The sequence below is a fragment of the Haliotis cracherodii genome, unplaced genomic scaffold (genome assembly GCF_022045235.1).
Source record: "Haliotis cracherodii isolate W230 unplaced genomic scaffold, xgHalCrac1.p SCAF_7, whole genome shotgun sequence".
NCBI lineage: Eukaryota > Metazoa > Mollusca > Gastropoda > Lepetellida > Haliotidae > Haliotis > Haliotis cracherodii.
The window spans coordinates 17,625,836-17,646,128 of NW_027266330.1; the positions used below are offsets into that span (position 1 = coordinate 17,625,836).

Here is a 20,293-nt window from a genome sequence, read left to right on the forward strand (position 1 = left end):
CTGGCCTCTTTGCATGGTAGCTACAAGTCAACAGTGGTCTGACAAGCGAATGACATGTTTAATGACTCAGGATCAGTATTCAGGGAAAGGGTACCCCTCGCAATCCCTAAACTTGCAGACGATGATGCTGTTGTCAGTGTTGATTACTGATGACCACCCATAAATAGGCCATCTGATTAATATAAGGTAGATATGTGGACAATTCTTACTGGTATGGCGTAGCATCGGGGGCATCAAAAAACTCATCTGGTTCACTGTCGGAAGACATTATGTTCCAATAATTTTGGTACTCCGTATGTACCACATTAGCTCATCAAAATAATAAACAAACACATCTTCATCCTCCGTGGACGGCCATTTTGACATTCCATGAAAACGAGTTTTCTCGAGAAAAATAAAAACGCCTCTTTTTCAGTTATAATTATAATATATATTTTTATATGTAATTAAATAACACTGATTTCATTTGGAACAATATTCATGCATTGATCTCACATTATTACAAAGACGAAAGTAAGAATTTCCCAGAAGTCCGCACCCATCCAAAATGGAGGACCTTGCGGTAGAGGTCTGCGGGCCAAGTGGAGCCTATTACAAGGTATATCCTAAACTGTTCCAACTCTTCTTTTTGTGAAATCAATTTGGAAAGCATATTCACTTTTTCCGGATGGTGGTTTATCGAAATTATGGATACTTTTTGAGAGTTCATGTTTTTTTAACGATGGGTGTTTGAACCGGCATGCTTTCTTAACTTCCAAGAAAAGAAATTCTTCGAATACCGACAAGAGCATGCTCTGATCGTGAATTTTAGAATATTAAAGTATCATATATCATAATTCTGTGGTATTCCATCAACCTCTTTAGAACTGTTTCATTATTTTAACTTGACATCACAGGGGCTCAGTTTCTGTTCCAACTCCCAAATTTTCATAACAACTCATCGTCACGTCAAAAACAATGTTGTAGATGAGTCTAAAATGCTATCAAGTGTGACTTTCGCTTAGCCAATGTTTAAGTTTCGTTATTCAACCATATATCCTTCAATTTGAATGTGATGTGTAAAAATTATTGATGAAAAGGATGTGTCTAATTGTATAAAGAACGTACTGTACCAGTGTGTGCTGTTGATCTTATGTCACCTCTGTTTTCTTGTGAAGTTGTCTCAACAGAGTGTTACAAATTACAATTTTCTTACTTTGTTGAAGACACCTTAAACTACAACAATATTCCAATTCCATTAATTAGACTTTACCCTGTGCAAATATGTTTTTATATTACTTCAAACACTGACTTTGTATTGTCAGATATAATTTACGCAATTAGGTGTCTTAATATATTACTGTGCACGTTGCTCCAAAGATTCTTTAATTAAAATTTATGTAGGAAGTATGACAGCGACTTGAATGAATTAAAAGTATTGATACTTTCATTCCCCAAGCTAAGTTAGATTATGAGAATATGGCATTCTCTCCATTTAATGGTGGGGAAACATGGACATCTTTGTATCAAAAGCAGGTTGGTGTAATTCTGATAGTGATACACCATGAATTTCAAGGGAAGTATTTTGTTATACTATGATGGCACTATTACCTTGGTCCTGATTGTTATTGCACTAATTTCAACAATAGATTTCTATTGTAAGTATGGTGGCTTCTTTAACATGTTTAAGTGGCATGTTAGGAGTTTGAAAAGTAAAAAAGAAAAAAACTTTAATGATTTCTTTTTTTTAAAAACACATGATGAAATATATCTATGAATGAAACAGCCATACTAACACTAGTCATGGATAATCCAACATTAAGTCATCTTCCCTAAGCTGGAATTCTGGAGTTACATTTTGGCTGGACGAACAAGTCAATACATAGTCCAATCAAAATCGTGTAACAAACAAGACATCAGGTTTGTGAAAAAGCAGCATCTTTAGAATACAGTACCACAAGTTCTCGTAAGGACGATCTCTGCGGTAGGTCACATGTCTCAAAGACAACATGGACAAGCAACCTGTTTTTGTGAGAATACATCGGACACAAACTCGCGACCTTCAGATTGTTAGCTTGACAGCTAACCGATGTGAAAGTCAGTGCAAATTTACCAAATCATGCTTACGACGTTGCGGAACTGCCCGAAAAGGGTGGAATAGGTGCCAGACACTTACGAAGGTTACGGGTAGGCATGGTGTCTCGTGACTTTAGCCTACGGACACTTACGAATGATCCAGATGCCTTTTGGCACACTCGTCCCATTCCGTAATCTACAAGATACCAAGTGGTGAGAAAAGGGTCTGATATTGTGCGAACTGAAAACGGCTCCAGACGTCCAACTCTCGAGTATGTATAAATGACATGGACTAGTAGCATTTGAGGGTTATGAGTCTGAACTGTTCTCAATGTTTCAAGTTTGCTACAAAATGAAACTGAATAAAATGACAGAAAATGTAAACATAGTAAACATTTTTGTCTTGTTCCAGCAGGACTAGCCACAAACTCTAGTGAAATAGTTTCCCGGAGTCCTCTGGACTAGTCTTAAAAAACCTGATTGTGATCCTTGATTTGGCAGTTGTGTTTTTTCAAGGTTGGGAATGCCTTCAACCTGTACTAGAGTCTGCTCTTGGTTCTACAGATTCACACTGATTTTATAAACCAAATGTGGGTGACCTATGTATGGCTCGATATAGCTATGTAAAACATGCACCAATGCAACCTATTATTGAGAAATGCAACTTAATATATATGTCTACTTGCACCAAGTGCTTGTAAAAAGAAATTTAAACTTGTGTCTGACTTTCACTTACTTTTCCATTCAACATCGATTTTGAACACACACAATACCTCTTAGCTTTATCTACCATAACACATCTCTAATCCCTGTGTTACGTGTAATTTGTCATGCTTTTTTGGGATGCCATCATCAAACTGTGGGTACTTCAAGATTATGTGCGCATGTTCCTATTATGTTTTGCTGGGGCTAGCTAAAAAGATTGATAATCGGAATTATCATTGATGAGAAGAAAAAATAATGATTAATGATATGGTTTGGATGGTTGGTTGGTTTGTTGTTTACTGCCACACTCAGCAATATTCCAGCTATATGACAGCGGTCTGTAAATAATCGAGTCTGGACCAGACAATCCAGTGATTAATATCATGAGCATTGATTTACGCAATTGGGATCAATGTCATGCATCAACCAAGTCAGTGAGCCTGACTACCCGATCCCGTTAGTCACATTTTACGGCAAGCATGGGTTGCTGATTATCGATATGAAATAGTTGTAAATGATAATAACTTACAAGAGTTATTGTAATGAAATTAAGTTTAGATTTATCGAAACAGACGTGTTATTGTCAATGATGTAAATTGTCGATGACGGAAAGCAGCTGTTTTTATTATATCTCAATGTCCACAAAGTAATCTATACATAAACGTGTAACTGCTCACCAGTGGCGTGAAATATGTTGATTTCTCTCAGGACTTTCGTGCATATTTGCTTAAAGTAACTTCTCCGATATTTCTCAATAATTGATCAATATATATTTAGCGATCATCAATATCTACAATCTATATCCCTAGCTAGCCCTTTCTTTTACAGCAATACTTAATTTAAGTAAAGTCATGACAATCATCACAGATCTCAGATAGTATGTATTTTGACCAGTTTATGCATCTGTTTTTCAAGTTTGATGAATTTATGGGACTATGGTACAAGCTGGTTTTGTCTGGTGCAACTAGGTTTTCATGTCAACATGCACTTTGTGCAAGTTTAAATCAGGTTCCTTAAGTCGTACCCTGCCTATGTCACTTAGAGCTTTCCTCTCAAATTAAGCTGACATGCCATGATGCTACCTAGTTTACATTGTGTTAAAAAACAAATGTACTCACTCACTCTTATCTCTTTTTCTCGTGACAGGCAACAGTGAAAAATATTCATGAGGATGAAGTTACAGTGGAGTTTGAAAACAAGTAAGTTGGCTGATTTGTATTATTGTTTATTTTTTCATTTACGTTTTTAGCTCACCTGACTTAGGTCAAAGTTAAGCATAATCTTCTCAGTAATCACTGGACCACTGAAGCTGAAAATGAAATAGCTGTTTAGTTCCATTACTAAGGGTGAAACGATACACCGATATTCCGATACACCGATACTTGACCCACGATACGATACACAATACACATGGGTCTATTTATCACTACGCAATGATACGGAGCTTACATTGTAGTACAGTGTTCCCTTCGTATTGCACCCTTCAATATGGTGCTAATGCATGGCTCCCAAAACTTACTTACATTTTTAATAAGCTCAAGGTTTTCACTGACAGTGTTTTTCCCCATCACAAAAAACATTATCAGCTGATCACCACGAGCAGGTAACACGGGAAATACCAGTCAATAAATCCAAACTGAAGTACGCAATTCAATCCCATTATTCTTCTATCTGGTTATAAAAATGTGTATATTGTATATTTGGACTTATGTTTGTAATATATTTTGTTATTCTATTTAAATTTCGTTGACTAGGTTTTACATTAATTTCAACAAAATCATATGTGAAGTGATCAGTAGATCACACAACTCACCGTTATATACAGCAACCATGGTCAGAGTATGCCTTGAAACGAACTTCAGTTACCAGAGAATGGATATATATATATATATATATATATATATATATATATATATATATATATATATATATATATATATATATATATATTATAAATGCCATACTTTAACTCGTCAAAAAACATATTTGTAGCAATTTGACTATTATGTGTCAACATAACGTTTTCACAATCGAAATACATTTAGTGCGGGAAGTCCCTGCGGTAACTGTTCAAATTGTTTCGTATGTAAAAATATCCTGCAATTGCAATCACCTGTACTAAAGTGCTACGCTTATGTTTCTTATGATTTTAAATATATAAAGCTGCAAATAAAGTAACACGATATTGGAATATATTATTCCTGATAAAACAATTATGTCAGATACAATTTCTTCCTACCATTGCAGCCAAATTCTTTGAAGTTGTATCACGGGGTACTTTTTAACTGAACATGTGTATACAGCTGATTGCTAGTTTTCGGTTTATTTTACGAGACAATACACACAGTAGTCTTAATCTCTGCATGTAAACAATGCCTATGAGAGCAGTAAAGATTATTTTCTGCTGGTTTGAGATTTGACATCTTTTGACGGAAAGTTAGAGAAAGTTCCACTTTTAAAGCTTAATATGTAATCTTGTTATTAATAAATAATTTTGACTGTTCCAAAATCATTAAAGGTCAATTCCTAATAGCATAAAGCCTTAATAGTACTGTAAGTACTGGGTTTTTTATTGTTGCGTTTTGAGATACGTATCGTATCATGACCAGAATATAGAGATACATATCATATCGTGACCTTCCTAGTATCATTGCAGCCCTAGCCATTACTCTGACATTTTTGTTCAAATTGTAATGAAATTTGGTAAATATGTAGGAAGTAGTAGGGTTCATCATATATTCTGTTTCTTGCGATAATTTAGATTATGACCTTGATTTCACCTATGCACTTAGACCATACTGAGAGCTGAAACTTCATATGGTCATTACGTGGCCATTTTTGTTCCTACTGTAATGATACATGGTATATGTGTAGGTAGTAGTGGGGCTCCACGCATCGTGACCTGTATTACACACTTCGGACCAGGATCCAAAACTCTATCCAAGTGCCTTTTATAAGGATAAGATGTATGGATGATGCAGTTTCTTGCACATTAAGCATCTCCTCACAAACCTTGACCAGTGAACCTGTAACTTCACATGCCTGTTCTAACCATTGATAATACCTAAATTTGTTCCAAATTTTCGAATCCGATTTTCAAAATGGCCACCATGGCAGCTACATTGAAAAACCTATTTATTCCCACTGTTCAGCCATTTCTTCTTAAAACATACTATAATGCTCTTAAATTCTCTTGATATGCATCTCTGAAATTGGCAAACTGAGAAGGCTGAACTTTGGATTTTAACATGTGTTTTGTGAAACAATTAACAACTTTGTAGGGCATTAGGACTGTCTACTTGGAAATCATCTGAGGCGCAGGCTTGAAAGTTAGTGTTGAGTAAAGGTAACTATTGTGTGGAAATTTAGTTCCTCAAGAAATCTATGTATTACCACTGACCAGTCATATTTGTGAAAAATGTTAGTTTGTTTTTTTGTTGTGGGATTCAACACACTTCTTCTCTTTTTCAGCTGGACACCTGAACGTACTGTCAAGTTCACACAAGTACGTCTTCCCCCTCGAGATGGTGGCGTGAAGAAAGACTTCAGGGATGGGGACAGAGTAGAGGTAAGATCTATAATGTTACGTGACACAGCGGTAACAACCAGGTACATTGGCTGGCTCGTTGTTTAACAACGCACTTCAGCCATGTGATTGATAGTGGTCTGGAAATAATCAAGTCTGGGTCAGACATTCCAGCGATTGACATCATGAGCATTGGTCTATGCAACTGGGATACGATGACATGCATCAACCAAGATTATATGACATCATCACTTAGTTCATATATCTGGTAAACATGTTTGTTGACATATTTGCATGACATTTTCAGCAAGTTTATGTACTTTATCTTAGATGTTACTTCATCTTCTATGGATAACTCCATAAATCTCCCCTGGACATCTGTCTGATTTCCTTGGTCCATTGAAGGCAAGGAAGGCATGTGTGAAAATAAGTAAAGAGATTCATGTCCTCAAGTTGAACTTCTCATTGACGGTCAAAGGCTTTGAAAGTTGTGATGGATGACTGTCAACTGTCTTTTTTCTGCCTTAATGATTTTCCATACCAGTGTTAGAAATTGGCACATGCCCAATAGTTAAGCTATGGTATTATAAAGACTAGTAGAAATTTGCCATTTTTAAGGATTTTGCTATATGTTGTCATTATAAGGTTTAATGAGCAAAAGGGGTGGTCAGGTAGCCTAGTGGTTAAAGCATCTGCTCGTCACGCCGAAGACCCAGGTTTGATTCCTGACATGGGTACAATGTATGAAGCCCATTTATGGTGTCCCCTGCTGTGATATTGCTGGAATATTGCTAAAAGCGGCATAAAATCAAACTCTCACACTCACTCTCAAAATAGTGAACAATTCTTTTTGTCAAGCTCTATGCTGTTAAACCAACTGAAAAGGCTGTATTTACTTTTATTTGGAAGAAACTGTATGCAACGTAAACAAAAATGAATTGCTCTCTCACTGAGTTGGGAGTCCAAATATGAAAAGGTTTGTTTTTGCTCATACCTGATTGACATTTCATACTTTAAAATTATATTTAGAGATTTTTTTTAAGGTAATATTTCAAAGTTTCACTCAGGCTAGATTACCTTATAGCCTGTTGCAAAATGTAATGATAATCTCAATACATAGTAGTATTAAAAGGGAATTAAATAACCAGTTGTGATTGTCCTATTGTCAGTTAGGTGACATTGAATATGGAGAATTCCTCCGAAACATTGACAATTAAGCATAGTGATGTGAATCAGTCTGTAGTTCTATTACTGGTATTAGGAAATGACTCCTGACATGTGATTGATGTCAAGCTGTGTGAAGTTCATGCGCATACTTCATGGATGCATTTCCACGACATGTTGTGTTACCACGGCACCCTTGTACCCAGTCATAAGAACAAAGACAATACACATGTACCCTCTTCATCATCAGGGGGCACGGGTGGCCCAGTCATCTAAGGCACCGCAACATGTTGAGTAAAATCAGCTCTCTTGTATCCTGTCATAAGAACAAAGACAATACACATGTACCTTCTTCATCATCAGGGGGCACGGGTGGCCCAGTCATCTAAGGCACCGCAACATGTTGAGTAAAATCAGCTCTCTTGTACCCTGTCATAAGAACAAAGACAATACACATGTATCCTCTTCATCATTAGGGGGCACGGGTGGCCCAGTCTTCTAAAGCACTGTGATTCGCTGTGCAGAGTTGCATCCCTTGGGCACGCCAGAAACCTATGATTGTGGGTTCGAATCCCGGTTCGCCCTGATTGTGTTTCTAGGTTTGTCAGCACCATACCAGTGCTTGTGGGTTTTATCGAAGTGGTAAACGTCTGAGACCTGCATCACTTTGGGCTTTCTTCCCACATTAAGCTGACACTCCGTGATATAGGTGTAATACTGTTAGCAGCATAAAACCCTACTCACTCACTCACTCTTCATCATCATCATTCATTAATTTTAGCTAATTGTCTTTCATTTATCAGTTTGGAAATAGAGACAGACAATGTATAATTGATGTTTACAAGTTATGCTACCCACAAAGACTAACATGCTTAGTCCACTAGTCCTTACAATGATCACATATATATGATATAGCAAAACCCTAAAAATGGCATATTTCTACTGGTCCTTATGATACCTTAACTACTGGGCAGTTTGGCAAGGACTACAGAACTAGTGCCAATTTCTATTGCTGCTCACATGTTTTTTTCTTTTCAAGTGTTTTTGGTTTATCAGCAGATCCAATATTCACTATTTGCTGGCAGCAATTTTACAGAATCATACATTTAACTGTTTATTGAAGCATTTTTTGTATCAAAAGCCAGAAACAAGAGCTAAGGGAATTTGGAGTACATGCCAACAAAGTTATCTAAACGATGGATGTTTCTCAAGATGTGCATAGAACCATATATTTGTGCAATGAAGACATTGTATCTTAGCATCAAGTTTCACAACATTCTAGTGTTATTGTATGCCAGTTGTATAAGTTGATCGTACAAAACCAAAAAACACAATTTTACAATACTCAGGCTTTGGACTGATGGCTTTAGTCACAGAGTGATTGAATAGAGCTTTCTGCTGCTTTAGGCAATAATCCAGCAATATGTGTTTCACACATTGCACCCATGTCGGGAATTGAACCCGTGTTTTCGGTATGATACACACGCTATTACCACTGGGCTACCCCACCACCCCTTCAGTATACAAATTAACTGGAGAAGGGCCTGCTTGTTGCCACAGGTCAAGTTGACCTCACACTGGTATTTGTGTTACATCCTTAGCACAGTTATCTCCCCTAGTTAATCGTCTGTCATTCTCTAAAGGGTATTTTATGTTCTATGAATATTGTTCGTCATGACGTTCAGAACGTCATTCTCGCTTATATTAAAGCGTGTGGCAGTTTTACTAGTTTATAAATATCTAGGAACTTAGCAAACCTTTATTATGGGCAAGGTGTAAATGGGCCTAGTTGCCCGAACACCTATAAACCTTTTAATGATCAATCTTCAAGAGAATTTCATGAAAGCTCTTAGCTTATATGGCATCATCGCTTGATTTTATCAATTAAGCTTGACACCATGTCAACAAATTTGACAAGGCATCATTTATTGGATTTTGCTTCACTTGGCTGCATTTGACTGTGTAGAGTCATTTGGGCATGCCAGAAACCTGTTATCATGGGTTTGAATCCCAGTTCACCCTGATTATGTTCTAGGTTTGTCAGCACCATAACCTGTGCTAGTGGGTTTCTCCAAAGTGTTTAACATCTAAGACCTGCGTCACTTCAGGCTTTCCTCCCACATTAAGCTGACATGCTGTGATATAACTGGAATACCCTTCAAAGAAGCATTAAACACTCACTCACTCACTCACTCACTCACACACTCACTCATTCAAACACCCACCCACCCACTTGTCATTGTGGGTTTCCAAAATGTTCACAGCCTGTTACATGCCATCTACCCGAGGGAAGGGAATTAAGTTTCCACCCTTGCCGAACTAGGCTGGGATTCTGGAGTTACATTTTGAATATTTATTTTCATATTTATTTCGACCGACCTTGTGTTGCAAAGCTGGAATACATCCATGGTACATTAGCTTAAAAACATGTAGCCTTGGGGTGTGGAACATAATTGGTATACCGGTATATTGCAATACGGCCATCAGTAATACATGTATAGCAATACAAATCTGCGTATTGATATTTTCCTATACAGTCACAGAAGAAGTAGTATATACATGTAATTATATAAATTATACATACTATCTTGAGGCATTTTGATGGATCGGGTTCCTATCTAAACCATGTGAACAGCACACGCTGTTTACATTAAAATGCCATTTTCATGATGTAACAGGTAGTCTCGTTCATCCATACTACCCATCTCAAAATCTGAAGTTTGGATTATTGAATCAAGAAGTACTATTTGAACAGTACAAATATGCATCATTTAGGCCCCAGTACATATTGCAAGATGTATTGCAATACAGCAATATAGTGCAATTCAATTTATGTGCCAATACGCCAACCCTACTTCTACTATCATAAATTATAAGATAACTTAACAAAACGAGTCTTACAATATCTTTATATCAGAGACTAAATGTCAGTCTGTAAATGCAGATGTCATTATGATTTTACTTCGATAGATGATCTTTGTTTTGTCTGCCATACAGACCCTGAAACAAATACACCATTGCAGCCCATGTAAGTCTATGATCTACCAGTAGTTGGCAAGTCTTAATTACTACAGTTTCAGGAATGAAGAGTCTCTGGAGTATTTTTGGTATATTTTATTGAGATAAGTTTACAACTGTTTTCTGTAAAATATTATCATTTCATAGACAAGATCTGCCTAATCCTAGTTCTCCTTTTTCTCTCACTATTTGACAGGTCTGCTTAGGGTTAATCAGGTGACTAATGATGAACTAATATTGTTGTATGAGAACTGTTCCCCTTATTGCTCCTCAGTAACGTGAAGGTGATGATAACCACGTGTGTCATAATGAAACCGGAAACTCTGCAGGAATGCAAGGGGAAAACAGTGGCTCTTCAGCATGATCATGCATTGCAGAGAGCTATTAATACACACCGATGCCTGCGAGCAGCACCACTGGATTACCACTGGGCAGGGCAGAGCTTGGAACTCCGCAGTCTGTCTGTGTAGGGGGTGGGCTTCATTTCAAACACAGATCTTAATCAGCAGTGTTCCCTGGCTCTGGATTATGTGGTTATTAGGCCACACATTTTTGTTTTTTGTTTCAGGGGGCTTAACCCTACTGTAAAGCAGCTGGTCTAAGAAATAAATTAAACATTAAGATATTTATTTTAATTGTGTGTACTGCTGCTAATATAAACCTTCTTATACAATACAAAATGTTATAGATCTTCCATGTATACATCACTATCTGTGATTCAAGAGGCCACCTGGAACTTCACAGCAGAATGACATTTAAATAAATAAATAAATAAATAAATAAATAAATTTTATTTCAATTTAAAATTTTTTTTTTAAATTAATTTTAATTTTAATTTTAATTTTAATTTTTTTATTTTATTTTATATTTGCTGACCTTGTAAGGCTGGACTAAATCCATGAGACATAAGATTAAAAAATTGTGTGGGTTATGTCTTTACCCACAGGCATGGCAACGGATCATAGTGGTCTATCCTCTGTGTGTATACAGGGTACACTGCAAATCATTTGTCAATGCCAACCATGGGAACTGAACAACTCAGTATCAAACCTAATGATATAAACAAGGTGCTTCATGTGGTTCTGCGTTTCTCAAAATGGAATGCTTACACTCATGTTAGGTATGAATCTCTTGGCTTTTTTCATGATTTCTTTTCATTATGTGTTTGTGGATTAGCATTATTAAAATACTCCTTGTTTCAGAACTATTGCACTAGGGAAGTTACTTTGATGTCATGTTGATAGGGAAATGTGTGCTTACAGGTACATCACTAGACTTACACAAGTCTCTTAAGGAAATGATTATTTGTTTAAGTCATAATTCCTTGAGTATATAACAGCTGTCTTTTTAGTGACACTGGCGCCCTTATTTTAATTTTGGTTGCCCATTTGGCTCCCTAATTATTGTCATCTTTACTGTAGGATTAACTGATGTGTAGCTGGAAGTTATTTGCAAGACCTTGAGAAAACAATGTGTATATTCCCTAGCACATCTCTGGCATCCAATAAAAGGCATTTGTGTAATTAGCTCCATACATTCTGCATCGAATGTCCTATTGCTTTACCGTATTATTTAGCATGTTTAGTGATGGTGTTTGCAGTACTGACTTTGCTGTTTGACATTGACATGCCGTCTTGTGATATTTTCTATATTTCATCCTGATTTAAATTGGCTCGGCCGTTGTCTCAATCGCTGGTTCCCCATTTGCAATGATACTTGTATAACTGCACTTATCATCTGTGTCAATGTACATTTTGATGGCTCCAGGCAGCAGTACAAGGTTTCAATTATGTTCAGTATTATACTGTGTGCAGTGCATCGAGTTTACGAACTTCTGACATGCTTATAGCCGTATACCATTCCACTTCACTTGACAACTTAAGGCCAAAGTACTTCTCCATTTTTGCACAGCAAGAACAAACCACCCAATGTTGTAAGTGAAAACAATGACAGCTTTGACACTAACAACAGAATGTTAGACGCGATTCCAAGCCATTGTACTCAAATGAAGACGCAGAGAAACCGTCCATGGTGGCCAAAATCGAAATTAAATCAAATCAGTCCTTGTGGAAAGAAAATTGAAAAAGGAATGGCTAACGAAGTATCAGAGGCTAAAATACCATTCCAAGACCCTTAGGAGCATTAGAAATTGGCGCTAGTCCTGTAGTTCTTACCAAACTGCCCAATAGTAAAGGTATCCTAAGGACTAGTATAAGTTGGTCCATTTTAAGGGTTTTGCTATATGTTATCATTATAAGAACTAGTGGACAAAAACTGTTAGTTTCTAACCCTGCTTAGACTGATACTGTGATTTGGACGTTATGTTATGCACAACCTGCATATGCCGACAAGACAGACTTGGTAGTTGATAGTTAACATTTGTAAAAGGAAAGTCTGGCTATACATTATCTAAGTGTGAAACACATGCATTTCAGAGATATTTGTCCAGACAATCCAAAAGATGTTTGCTTTTAAATTTATTTTTTGTCAAGATAAGAGAGAAGCAGGTGACCACAGTCTAGGCAGTGGGCCTGACCCATGTGTATGTACACCAGCATCCTCAGCTACTTGTTCTCACACAATGTGTGCTTAACTGCTACTATGAAAACTAGTGACTCTTAGCCAGTAAAGTGGACCAGATACCAACCCTTCCAAAAATATGATTGAACAAATCCCAACTTATAAAAGCCTTAACAGTAGCAGTTGTCATTTTTACCACTTATGTGTGCCTGAAATATTAATTTTAAACTGTTGTGCTGGCTCCTAGAAAACCATTTTGGCGCCTGATTTATTTTTCATGCAGCTCCTAAGGACAAACATTAACCAAGAGGGCTGATATAAATAATAACAAGCTGACCCCATAAAAGACTGACATCCCCAGTACTCTCTGCCTCCCTAGACCTGCCGATTACGAGGATAGAATTACTATACGTCCAAGCACTTAACATTCAGTAGATCCTTGGAGCAAGGCTAGTTCATCCCAAGCAAGGCCTTGACCAGAGGGATGGGTGGTGGGATAGAATGTGTCATTACATGAAGATTTATCAGTAAAACAAGGAACAATTTCTTCTGTTCAAGAAAATGGATGATTAAAAGAACTGTCTTCATAAGCAACTCCAATCAAGTTCGGACTGTTGCCAAGATTGATGTTGTTTGTGAAAGAGATTTCTTTTCCCGTGACTAGCCACTCCTGTATAGCAGGCAGGTATGTGATGCAACAGGCCTTGATATTATCCAGAGATGGTGGTAACTGGTGTGTTCTAGTCAAGTGTGTATGTCTGTACGTGATGTATAACGATGAACAGCTGGTGATACTGCAATGCATTACAGCATTACTCCGACCTGCCACCTCCGAATCAATGTTGTGCTCCATAGTCTCATTAATGTTCATTGCCTTCCTTACATGGAGTCCTAATGAATATATGCTGGTAGAAAAAAAAGAAAGAAAAAAAAAGATGATGATGATAAAGGATGATGATAAATGATGGTGATGATAAATGATGGTGATGATAAATGATGATGATGATAAATGATGATGATGATAAATGATGGTGATGGAGATACATGATGATACATGATGATGATGATCAATGATGATGATAGATGATGGTGATGATGATAAATGGTGATGATAAATGATGGTGATGATGATAAATGATGATGATAAATGATGGTGATGATGATAAATGATGGTGATGATGATAAATGATGATAAATGATGGTGGTGATGATAAATGATGATGATAAATGATGGTGATAAATGATGGTGATGATGATAAATGATGGTGATGATAAATGATGGTGATGATGATAAATGATGGTGATGATAAATGATGGTGATGATGATAAATGATGGTGATGATAAATGATGGTGATGATGATAAATGATGTTGATGATAAATGATGGTGATGATGATAAATGATGATGATAAATGATGGTGATGATGATAAATGATGATGATATATGATGATGATGGTGATGATGATAAATAATGATGATGAAAATGAAGGATGATGATGATAATGATGATGATAAAGGATGATGTTGATAATTAAGGAAGATGATGATAATGATGATGATAAAGGATTATGATGATTAACAGTCAAATTACCATCTCATCCTACCAGGTACCTATTCATTCTTGGGTGAACAGGTGCACATTGTTATACAGCTTCCTGATCTGTTCATAAGAACATATTCATTTACATTGAATGCGTTCAACAATACAAAAGACGATGTTTATTCAATGTGTATGGATAGTGTCACTGTTACAGGTGTTGTAATTAGTATAGCCTGCTGGCACATGACATGAAAATTGTAAGGAACTAATGAAATCAGAAGCCCAGTAGCCCTAAAACTTCCTGAATTATGATCCAATCTGAAAAATGTATGTACACAACGGTGTGTGTAGAAAAGTCATCGTTCTATACAGACTCCTTAGCCCCGAACAAGTGAACAACTTTGTGTATTGGAAGGTCGTATTTGACCCTTTTTGATAACTATTTTCACGTACTGAGTTTCGGCTGACTTCTCTTTCACGGTTATTTTCTCTTAAAATCTGGAACTCTCACTAAGCTCATGGAAGCTCAACACATTCAGTACGGATGCATCCACTCAGCTTTCTTCAGCTTGTCTTTTGTTGAATATCTGTTCCCTCCCCATTGCGAGCAGAATGCCTCCGCGACGTTCAGCTCCATTTCACCTCACCTCCCCTCCCCATTGCGAGATGGTGATGACAAAAACTTCAGGTGGGTATCATCTTCAGCTGTGCCCTTGATCATCCGTTGAGTATCGAGACACTGTCATTAACATTTCATTTGTTGCTGAGCAACTGAGAAAAGAAAATGAATGAATGAATGAATGAATGAATGAATGAATGAATGAATGAATGAATGAATGAATGAATGAATGAATGAATGAATGAATGAATGAATGCAGACTTAGTCAAGAACATACACTAAGACATCCTTGAAGGAGTCATTATTGTTGATTTATTGTTTGTTCTTTTACATGGCTGGCTGGTGGTTAAAGTGGTTAACATTGTTAAAGTGTTTGCTCATCAGCTCATCCCCTTATCTGCTGAAGACCCAGTTCTAGCCTCCACATATGGGTAATATGTGTGAAGCCCGTTTCTGGTACCCCTTCCATAAAGGTGGAATATTTGCTAATAAAGGGGTCAAACCATACTCACTCGCTCTTATACATGGAGAAATTATACAAGTTTCCTTACCTTGGTATATTCAGTTTTAATAAGTTCAGGTGTGACAGACTGCTGCTGATTGTTATTTCACCAACTCTAAATAGAGGTAACTGTTACTGACAGTGTTTTAAAAACAACTGTATAAATAACTTCTGTACTGGCTGGGCTCAAGTATGATTGGTGCTAACTTAGATGGCCAGTCCCAGCGTTACACACAGGTAATTTCCCTGTTTGTTCGTTAGACAAGCCCCCATGGACATAGGATTTCAACACCTGTCAGTCTGTGCCAACAAATCTGTATGTACGGGTCCAATATATCTCTCGGCATCATTTTCTGGAGATTTTAGTGTTATTGTATGGACAAATTTTCATTGAGAATACAAGACAAACCAAATGTTACTTTGAAGACATGTACTGTACTTGAAGTGACGAAAGAAGGACGGTGTTCACTCGGGTTAATTTTTGAACTTGTGATGTTGTTTTTTGTTTTTTGTTTAACGCCACACTCAACAATATTCCAGCTGTTTGACAGCGGTCTGTAAATAATTGAGTCTGGACCAGACAATCCAGTGATTGACATCATAAGCATCGATCCACGCAGTTGGGATACAATGACATGCATCAACCAAGTCAACGGGCCTGACCACCCAATCCCATTAGTCGCCTCTTAAAGCAAGAATAGTCGCTGTGATGTACAAGTGCTGTCTTCCAGACTTCCAGACTCCCACATTCCAGCAATACTGGTGTTCCATGCACTTCCCATCTGTAAAGATTAATGCAAGAGCTTCATTGGCAACGTTGTGAGTTGACAAGAATTTGACAACAAAGTTAACATGCACTTAGGCTGGCTGACACAAACATACATATGCTACTTGACACAAAAAAACTTATGCTACTTGACACAAACATACTTATGCTACTTGACACAAACATACTTATGCTACTTGACACAAACATACTTATGCTACTTGACACAAACATACTTATGCTACTTGACACAAGCATACTTATGCTACTTGACACAAACATACATATGCTACCTGACACAAACATACTTAAGCTACTTGACACAAACATACTTATGCTACTTTACACAAACATACTTATGCTACTTTACACAAACATACATATGCTACTTGATACAAACATACATATGCTACTTGACACAAACATACTTATGCTACTTGACACAAACATACTTAAGCTACTTGACACAAGCATACTTATGCTACTTGACACAAACATACTTAAGCTACTTGACACAAGCATACTTATGCTACTTGACACAAACATACATATGCTACTTGACACAAAAAAACTTATGCTACTTGACACAAACATACTTATGCTACTTAACACAAACATACTTATGCTACTTGACACAAACATACTTATGCTACTTGACACAAACATACTTATTCTACTTGACACAAACATACTTATGCTACTTGATTCAAACATACATATGCTACTTGACACAAACATACTTATGCTACTTGACACAAACATACTTATTCTACTTGACACAAACATACTTATGCTACTTTACACAAACATACATATGCTACTTGATACAAACGTACATATGCTACTTGACACAAACATACTTATTCTACTTGACACAAACATACTTATTCTACTTGACACAAGCATACTTAAGCTACTTGACACAAACATACTTATTCTACTTGACACAAGCATACTTATTCTGCTTGACACAAACATACTTATGCTACTTGACACAAACATACTTATGCTACTTGACACAAACATACATATGCTACTTGATACAAACATACATATGCTACTTGACACAAACATACTTATTCTACTTGACACAAACATACTTATGCTACTGAACACAAACATACTTATGCTACTGGACACAAACAGGTACCAAGGCAAGTTGAAACAAAACATATGTCATGTAACCAAAGGCAGGTGGACACTAACATGCTAAGGCTATTTGGGACGAATGTGTACAATGGCAAGCCTACACAAACACATACTAATACTAGTTAGTATTTTCTTTCTGCACTTCAAATGGAAGTGACTGCTAGTCTTCAACACTTTAGCTGTTGGATATAAATTCAGTCATTCATTGTTGTTTGTTGTTTAACGCCGCACTCTGCAATATTGCAGCTGTATGGCGGCCATCTGTAAATAATCCAGTCTGGACCAGACAATCCAGTGATTGACATCATGAGCATAGATCTATGCAAATGGGATACAATGACATGCATCAACCAAGTCAGCGGGCCTGACACCCGGTCCTCTTATTCCCCTTTTTTTAGCAAGCATGGTTTGCTGAAGACCTATTCTACCCCAGATCTTCATGGGTAAAATGGTGTTGTTTCGAAATGTCGTTAACATTTGACAGCAAAATGTGACCCTGGAGAGAAAAATAAGCTCGTGTTACCCTTTTTGATTTACATATATTACCAAAAATAGTGATTGTGATAGGTATCACATTGTATCACATTTGTGCATATTGTAGTGTTACTTTGTGTCATTCCGGCCTGAACATCAATGTGCCGAAACTGATGAAAATGAGCAGCCCTAGTTTTTGTGTTGATTTTGAAAGTTTCTCTCAATTTCTCTCAATTTACAATGTGCTGAAGCACAGGTTACTTTGTGACAGACCAGGAGTGAGTATTGAACTTGACCCGAGTTAGCTCCTATAATGTGCAGTGATGACATTAGGAATGAAAGTTGATTAAGAGCACCTTGCCATTACACTTCACATTACCAAAGGTTCCATGTATTGTGGGTCCTTAGATAAACACCTCAAGGACCCACCATGAAATCCATCAACTACAAACACTTTTGTGTCCATCAGCTTGGAGTTGGAGCACGTTGATATTCAATTCAATTTTTTCCGATGACATATGATGATATATGATGGTTTGCACCATCCCACCTCTCTGCAGCCAGCCTGTGATCTGCACACATGCTGTTGCCTCCCGTCAGACACCGATACAGAAGGATAAGCAAGATGGATGGAAACAGGTCAGATGTTTCCTGGGCTAAACAAATACCAGGAATGGTCCTTGATTTACAGAGCATGTGTGTACTGCAGGGCCGGCCATGTTCATGGATATCTCACAGTGAATTGAACATTTGGACAGTGTGATCGGATGTACATATTGAGCCCTTCTTAACAATGAAATAAAGTAACACTATGATCAAGGTTTAAGTTTTGAAAAGGCCTAGATATGACCTGGCTTTTACATTTCTGGTCACAGATGACCAAATCAACAGCTTGTGTTTTGTTGGTTAAACGAAAGTCTTCTTATACGAAGTATAGATTAATATTCAAACATTACACTGGAATAGTTATCAAGCTAATTTTTAGTTCACCTCACTAGCGGCCATATTGAATGTTGTTTTGGGCCATTAAGCTATTTCTTCATATACCTCTATGAAGTCTGATATGCAGCAAGCATGTGGCATTCCGAATAACATATAATATGTTATTTGTCATATTTTGATTTTTGATCCAGCTGGGTCCTTTGACTTTCACATCACAGTCTCTGGTGTTATTGTATTAAATACAAGGCCCACAGAGCTAAAACTTTACATGAATGTTCCCATCTATAGTGTTTCTAAAAATTGCTTACTGAATTCAAATTTGAATTTAAATGTGTCCACCACGGCAGCCATGGTGAATATTTGTATTAATTCTTCCCACAACTCAGCCATTTCTGCATGTATTTAAGTCGGTGAAAACCCCTATTTTAGACCCAACCACAGACGAGCCTACCTTCATGTTTCATCAAATTATCTGCATACAATGGTGAACAATGGCAGAAAAGTTTTGGCATATGGTTGCCTTGGAAACCAAACTTACTTGAAACAAGGAACATTTGGAGAGGTTGTCAATACAGATTTCTAAGCTTAGTGCCCATGGCAGTCAAATTGGGAAAATAATTTATATTTTGTTCAAAATTTGGATTTTTAAAAAGTAAATTTGGAGGTATTTTAACATTGCCTTCAGTGTGATAATATAAACTAAGCATGAACTATACCTCTTCCGCTCTACTGACCTGTTGTCAGTGACATACAGGCTACATCTACAAAGCCATAACACTAGTTAGAAATATATTAATATGAATTTGGATATATTTAATTACAATTTTGCACCCATGAAGATCTGGGGTAGAATAGGTAAATAAATGTAATATGAGGTGTGTGAATGTGTCAAGCACTTATTCCTACGACTAAGTAAATAGTCATTGGAGGTGACATGCCTGAATATTGCATAAGCTAAGTATAATGCTTAGATGGTGTTTCACCACGCCCATGCCTCCTACTGTCAGCCTTTATTTCCCTGAAAGTATGGACTTAAAAAGTGTTACAAAATTCCAAAATAAGGTGGATACAAGTTTCTTGTTTTTATTATAATTATAAAGTACTGTCAATGTCATCATCAGGCTATATGAATGCTGACTGAAAATTTCAGTCATTATGTATAATGACTGATTCCCTAAGGCAATGGACAATTGCCTGAAAAATGAGACTGGATTTTAGACAGTTTGACTGAAATGATTTGGACTAAGTTTAATCTCCTCATTTAAATTTGGATCTTTTTTGATATTGCAATGATCAAAGTAACGTCTCTGAG

The 20,293-nt window shown here is 36.9% G+C and overlaps 2 protein-coding genes across 3 annotated transcripts in view; one reads left to right on the forward strand and one right to left on the reverse strand.

Annotated features, from left to right (window-relative positions):
• The window catches only part of LOC139447605 (WD repeat-containing protein 44-like), a 36,156-nt gene extending 35,805 nt beyond the window's left edge, over positions 1 to 351 (reverse strand). Inside the window, exon 1 of the mRNA XM_071229012.1 lies at positions 210 to 351. Within this exon, the coding sequence (XP_071085113.1) occupies positions 210 to 268 (59 nt within the window). The 5' untranslated portion in view covers positions 269 to 351. The remainder of the gene's footprint in view (positions 1 to 209) is intronic.
• A 189-nt stretch (positions 352 to 540) lies between these two features.
• The window catches only part of LOC139448084 (RNA-binding protein FXR1-like), a 38,368-nt gene continuing 18,615 nt past the window's right edge, over positions 541 to 20,293 (forward strand). For both annotated transcript variants that reach the window (XM_071229594.1, XM_071229596.1), the window contains exons 1-3: positions 541 to 598; positions 3,907 to 3,959; positions 6,232 to 6,328. In XM_071229594.1, coding sequence (XP_071085695.1) covers positions 548 to 598; positions 3,907 to 3,959; positions 6,232 to 6,328 — 201 coding nt within the window. In that variant the 5' untranslated portion in view covers positions 541 to 547. The remainder of the gene's footprint in view (positions 599 to 3,906; positions 3,960 to 6,231; positions 6,329 to 20,293) is intronic.